The sequence below is a fragment of the Theropithecus gelada genome, chromosome 11, assembly GCF_003255815.1.
Source record: "Theropithecus gelada isolate Dixy chromosome 11, Tgel_1.0, whole genome shotgun sequence".
NCBI lineage: Eukaryota > Metazoa > Chordata > Mammalia > Primates > Cercopithecidae > Theropithecus > Theropithecus gelada.
The window spans coordinates 13,810,958-13,817,128 of record NC_037679.1 but is presented as its reverse complement, the minus strand read 5'-3'; the positions used below and the strand labels follow the sequence as shown (position 1 = coordinate 13,817,128).

At 50.5% G+C, this 6,171-nt stretch overlaps 1 protein-coding gene across 2 annotated transcripts; it reads left to right on the top strand.

Annotated features, from left to right (window-relative positions):
* Window positions 1–1,213: 1,213 nt before the first annotated feature.
* On the top strand, window positions 1,214–5,330 carry LACRT (lacritin). 2 transcript variants are annotated; one of them, XM_025402375.1, is made up of 5 exons: window positions 1,214–1,319; window positions 2,891–2,944; window positions 3,754–3,891; window positions 4,299–4,400; window positions 5,188–5,330. In XM_025402375.1, exons 1-5 carry the CDS (start codon window positions 1,262–1,264, stop codon window positions 5,247–5,249), a joined length of 414 nt encoding a protein of 137 aa, XP_025258160.1. In that variant the 5' UTR covers window positions 1,214–1,261; the 3' UTR covers window positions 5,250–5,330. The 2 variants fall into 2 exon arrangements, with proteins under 2 accessions (XP_025258160.1, XP_025258161.1); XM_025402376.1 differs by having other exon boundaries at window positions 1,229–1,319; window positions 4,332–4,400.
* The last annotated feature ends 841 nt before the right edge of the window (window positions 5,331–6,171 follow it).

The window sequence follows — 6,171 nt, the reverse complement described above, 5'->3', positions numbered from 1 at the left end:
ACGTGGGGCTGGGTGAGTGCTGACACCAAGCAAGGGGAAAGTCACAAATTGACATCCAGCACCTTATTCTCCACCCTTCAGCCCCTCAGCTGCTCCTGCTCCATGGCCCATTCTATTAATATCTAGCATTTAGCACCAGCCTGGACAAAAACCTACCTGGAAAGATGGCACAAGAACCCCACACAACTCCATAGAAGTTCGCTGTCTAAAAAAATGCTTTGCCATATATTATCTCACTTAATCTCCACCACTATGCTATACACAGGAGCCACAACTCCTAGACAACAAATAAAAATCCTTTAACTTTTCAAATCCTAACGTTTTCATATGACAAAGCCAGAACTCAAAATCCAGACCTCTAGAGTCCCAGATCAGGAGAGGAAGAAACCCCGAGTCAAAGAGAAGCTTCTCTAGAATAATCTGCTTTTCTGGATTATTCACACCATGGGTCAGCTCCCCACTTGAAGTGAGAACCAAGCTCCAATTTCAGTGAACCACCATCATGTTTTGACCAGGAGAGTCTCTCAGAAATGCGGGGTCCCATTGATTAGGCCTGAAGGCAGAGATTGACAGGCCTATATGAGCCTGGAGGAGTTCTTTTTAGGGGCTGGATAATGTCAAGAACAGAGAACAACTCCAGAGAAGGCACACGCGCCTTCAAACCCATCCCCTCACGGGGAGAAAGTAGCCAGGAACTCAGGCCTCAAGTGTTCTGGGTGTGGCCTCCCAGGGAAAGGGGCTCACTTTGTTTGGGGAAACCTTCAAACCCTGCACTGAGTCCTATGTAGACTGGGACAGAAGGTGAACAACATAATCTCCTGAACCCTCAACCTCCTCCTGGAGAGATAACAAGATTAAGATTTCTCTACCAGAACCCTCAACAGACACATCCCAGAAACTCCCCAAGTGAAATGTGCTCTGCCTACTGTCCCTGAGAGCCCTGGGGTGTGAACCCAGAGGGCAGATATGGTGGGGAAGGGAGGAGGGAGAAAGAAAAGGGATGGCTGGGAGTTAATAGAGAAAGGCTCCCATCCAGGACCTGCCTGCAAGACTCCCAGGTATCAACCAGCCCAAGCTAGCCCTTGTTGACTTAGCAGGTGACAGTCTGGGGAAGGAGGGGAGGAGGATGTGGAAGTCACACCTCTCCAAGCTTGGTTCCCATTGGCCCTTGATATGCTTAAAAGGGCCCAGCAGTTTCAGCATCCTTATTCCCCGGACCCTCTGCAGATTCTGTGGTTATACTCATTCCTCATCCCGAAGAATGAAATTCACCACTCTCCTCTTCTTGGCAGCTGTGGCTGGGGCCCTGGTCTATGCTGGTGAGTATGGCCTTTCCTCTACACCCCACAAGAATCCTCCCAGGCCAAGGAGGCCCTCACTCCTGCCTTCACCCCTCTCCTCCTCTCTCAGTGCTATCCTGGCTTCCCTGCCTCGGCAAGTGACTCCTCTCCCAGTTCTCCACACGTGGCCTCTGCACCCCACTGGCCAGGGGAACCCAGAACTCTCTGGCCTCTGCCTGCCCTCCCAGCTCATCTCCTCACACACCATTGTTTACCCACTAGGCTCAGCTACACTGGCTTCTTGCGGTTCCTCTGGGCCACTGCATGTGGTTGAGCAGGGTGTCCCCTACACGAGGGTGCCCAGGCAAGGAGTGGTAGAAGCTAAAATCTGGCCCACACTCTACTTGCCAAGCAGTGAGCCTGGCCCCTGACTGTGTCTCTTAGGAGGAAGGGATGCTGTTTTGTTGTTGTTGTTGTTGTTGTTGTTGTTGAGACCGAGTCTCCCTCTGTTGCCCAGGCTGGAGTGCAGTGGCGTGATCTCGGCTCACGGCAACCTCCACCTCCTGGGTTCCAGTGATTCTCCTGCCTCAGCCTCCCAGGTAGCTGGGACTACAGGCGCACACCACCAAGCCCGGCTAATTTTGTATTTTTATTAGAGACGGGGTTTCACCATGTTGGCCAGGTTGGTCTCGAACTCCTGACCTCAGGTGATCTGCCTGCCTCAGCCTCCCAAAGTGTTGGGATTACAGGCGTGAGCCACCGTGCCCGGCTGGGATGCCTTTTTTAATCCACAGAAGCACCACTTGGGCCATGATGATCCTGCTGTTCCTTGAACATCAGGATCTTTCTTCTTATTCTTTCTTCATCTGGAATGCCTTCTCTCTCCCTGGCCTCTTCGCCCAACCAACTCTAATGCCACCTGGCCAGTGATTTTTCATCTAGGAAATCTCAGTTTAGATGCAATTCCCCCAAAAAGGGCTTCCATGCACGTGTGGAACAAATCAGATCCCATGTGCCCTTCTCGCACCAGGCTGCACGTTCCCTTCCAGCACTGTCACACCAGTCATTAAATAATTCCGTAAAAGGACAGATGTAAGCTCTGTCAGGGCAAGGGACTTGTCTGCCCTCTTCAGCACTGCCCCTCCATCTCTTGGCACAGAGTTTTGCATAAATGTTGTGTTGAAAGAATAAAGGGAATCAGGGCTGGGGTCTCAATCCTGGAAATCACTCAAACATGGCCCCACGACCCCCACATACTGTCCTCCTCCACCACAGAGGAGGTTGAGCCCCTCTGACCATGGTCAGCTCCCTGACAGACACCTCAGGGAAGCCTCCCAAGCCAGGGGCCAGTCAGGAGGAAGGCACTGTTCCAAGAGACATTACATTTCTCAGAGGGGAACCTGTTTCAAAAGCCACAGGAGTTAAACATCAGAGAGTGCCCCACTAGACCCACTGATATGGTGGAAGCGCGTGTCCAACCAAAAGGGAAATTCATCCCCTTCTATCTATGAGCATTCCCAGGAGATAAGCTTTGGGGTTGGGAGGGGAGGGTGGTTCGGGTGGGTGCGGTTCGGTCCTTGCTCTCATCTGGTGTGTTTCCTGCATTGCAGAAGATGCCTCCTCTGACTCGACGGATGCTGATCCTGCCCAGGAAGCTGGGACCTGTGAGTCCTCCCCTCCCACCTGTCCTAGGCCTCGTTGGGAAGGTTTAACAGTTAGGGATATGAGTGGTGGCTGGGAGAAGAAGCCAGTGGGAGGAGATCTGGATTCTGTGCTTGGTGGTAATGGGGAGGGGCAGGTAATATAATAAAGGAGGTAGCATGGGTTGAAATGGCACAAAGCTAAGGACAAAAGAGGATGACCCAGAGAGGCAAGGCCAATAGGGAGCATGGGGAAAAGGTTATTGTGAATAAAAGGGAGAGAAACATGAGGTTAAGTGGTAAGGGCAATGTCTCACATGGCATTAATACCTTCACCTGCAAACACCTCCCATTACTCCCAATTCCTTAGCAAGGTAACCGTTTTCAGGCCTCTAACCTCATTTTCCAACCCCGTTTTCCGTGACTCTCTTTTATGTCGCACCCACATCAGCTAAACTGAACTTGTTTCCATTCCCCACACCTATCCCACACATGCCTTCGCCTGACCTCTTCCTCGCTGCCTGCCCCCAGCGAAGCCCCTTTGGAACATCCTTTCCCGCTAACATCCTGCCTTCAAGATCCAGTTTCTCTATGAAGTGCTCCCTGATTCTCACCATCCCCTAGCCCAAATCCTTCCCCAACCTTGTCCACTGCATTCCAAGAGACACACAGCATGCAGAAATGCTATCTCCCTTAAGGGGGCAGGGTTTAAGCCATATCACTTCTGTATCCTGGCACCCAGCACACATTAGGTATCCTGGGGCCCTGCTACCCATTCCAAAAGAAACAAACATTTTGGCTTTGCTAAAATCAATCAATTTGTGCATTCATAGCTAAGCCTAATGAAGAGATCTCAGATCCAGCAGCATCTGCTTCACCCCCAGAGACAACCACAACAGCCCAGGAGACGTCGGCAGCAGTTCAGGGGACAGCCAAGGTTACCTCAAGCAGGCAGGAACTAAACCCCCTGAGTAAGTCTCTGTCTCCATGCCAGATCAACAACCTAGAAAAATCTCTGGCTGCAGGCCCACATCACACTTGCATGCCCAGAGATAAGCCTGGTGAGAAGCAGGTAGACTCAAACACCTGAACACAAAGGCACAAATGGGATTGTGCACTGCACCCACACACAACATTTCCACAATAGTAGATGCTGCAGCCTGCACTATACATGGTTTCTGTCCTGGCTCACACAACTTCCTATGAAAGAAGTGCTGGAGCCCTCAGCAAAGCTTCTGCACTTTAGGACTTTGTGTAGGGATGATGTCCTGGGTGGAGTGGGGGCCGGGTGGGGGGCGGGGTGCAGGCGGGGCAGTGCAGAGTTCTCTTTAAATGAGGTGAATTTTCTGCTGATGTGATTGTTCTGCTCCAAAATTAGAATCCATAGTGGAGAAAAGTATCTTACTAACAGAACAAGCCTTTGCAAGAGCAGGAAAAGGAATGCCTGGAGGCTTGGCAGGTGGAAAACAATTCATTGAAAGTGAGTGCATCCCAAGGCAAGGCTTTGTGGGAATGAGAATACTCACCACCCACCATCCAGGGGTGGGAGATGGGAGAGAACTTGCCCCCATTTCCACTCTCACATATGAGACTTGGAATTGCCACAGCTCCTGCTGTTGAAGACCCCTCACTTTGTGCTTTCATATGTTTCCAATTTCTCATCCAGATTCAAATTGCTGGCTGGGCACGGTGGTTCACGCCTGTGATCCCAGCATTTTGGGAGGCCAAGGCAGGTGGATTGCTTGAGCCCAGGAGTTCAAGACCAGCCTGGGCAACATGGCGATATGCCATCTCTACAAAAAAAAATACAAAACAGCCAGGCGTGGTGGCGTGTGCCTGTAGTCCCAGCTACTTGGGAGGCTAAGGTGGGAGGATCACCTGAGCCCAGGAGGCAGAGGTTGCAGTGAGCCAAGATCGTGCCACTACACTCCATCCTGGGTGACAGAGAAAGACCCTGTCTCAAAAGAAAGAACAGAGTCAATGTGCCATGTTGTCTGATATTGATTCCCCTGGGGTCTAACCCCCAACCTTCCCACAGTGGAGCTGCTTGTTTCTATTCTTCTTGCCCCCTGCCCCTGCCAAGGTGGGGAAGAGGGTAGGTCCTTCAGGCTCTGGTGAATCTAATCTCAATCCCTCCAACTTCTGTGTAAGCCTCTCCAGAGTCTCAGTAAGTCTGGAAAGCAGAAGATGGAGTTGAGAAGAAATGGAAGGAGTGGAGCTGGCACCTGGGGTCCTAAAAGCCTCATTTGTCTCATCTTTCCTTCTAGATGGAAATGAATTTGCACAAAAATTACTGAAGAAATTCGGTCTGCCAAAACCGTGGGCATGAGAAGCTGAAAAGAATGCGATCACTGGACTTAAAGCCTTAAATACCCTTGTAGCCCAGAGTTATTAAAACAAAAGCATCCAACTTGCTGTGTGCCTGTGCTCTATGGGATGGGCCCTGGAGGAAGGGCATGGAGAAGAACCCTCCCTGGACCAACACAAGGCATAGGATGTCCTGACCCAGGCCCGTGGCCAGTCACAGCCTGCCTAGAAGGCAGAGCCTCTAACAAGCCCTTTTATTCACTTTGAGCCACATCCACATGTGCTGAGCCTCCTTTGAGTCCAAATGCCACTCCAGTTGTCGTCCACCTCTTATTCTTCACACATTACTCCTAGTGACATTTGAGCATTTCCAAAAATTAAATCAACTTCCAAAGGACCAGGATTTATCATCCTGAAAATAATCAAAGCCTGGGCCATTGACACTAAAGCCACTTTCTGGTACCTTTATCGGAAATTCATCTCTCCTGCCTTCTACTCGTACATTCTACACTGGGCCAAAGTGGCTGGCAATGGCTAATTAGGTCAGACAGTAAAGTAATGAGCCACTACAGTGACAACTGGCACTTGACTGAAAAGACCAATCGAATCCATTAAAGTTATTCTTGTGATGAAGTGCAGAGAAGCCACTTTTGACTGTGTTTTAGATGTGTGAATTATCTTCCCCAAAGGACTGAAGTCTTTCAAAGGGCTCTCGGTCACCTCTTCCTCCTCCTGAAACTTTGTTTTCCTCCCCCACAGCTCAGGGCTGTGTCTTGCACACAGATGAACCAGGGAAGATCACTCATGACTTCAGGGGGCAAAGAAAGCCATCAGATCTCCTTGCCAGACTCCTTCCCAGGCCGGGCACATGGTCTTCTGCTCTTTAACATGCCCGGAGTCATTGATTCTAGACTGTTCTTCTCGCCCCATCTTAGTTTATTTTC

Excerpts from the sequence above, each read along its gene's own strand:
- LACRT (XM_025402375.1), top strand. The coding sequence starts at position 1,262 with ATGAAATTCACCACTCTCCTCTTCTTGGCAGCTGTGGCTGGGGCCCTG. Across the intron at positions 2,945-3,753 it reads TGCCCAGGAAGCTGGGACCT|CTAAGCCTAATGAAGAGATC; the intron begins GTGAGTCCTCCC and ends GTGCATTCATAG. Across the intron at positions 4,401-5,187 it reads TGGAAAACAATTCATTGAAA|ATGGAAATGAATTTGCACAA; the intron begins GTGAGTGCATCC and ends CTTTCCTTCTAG.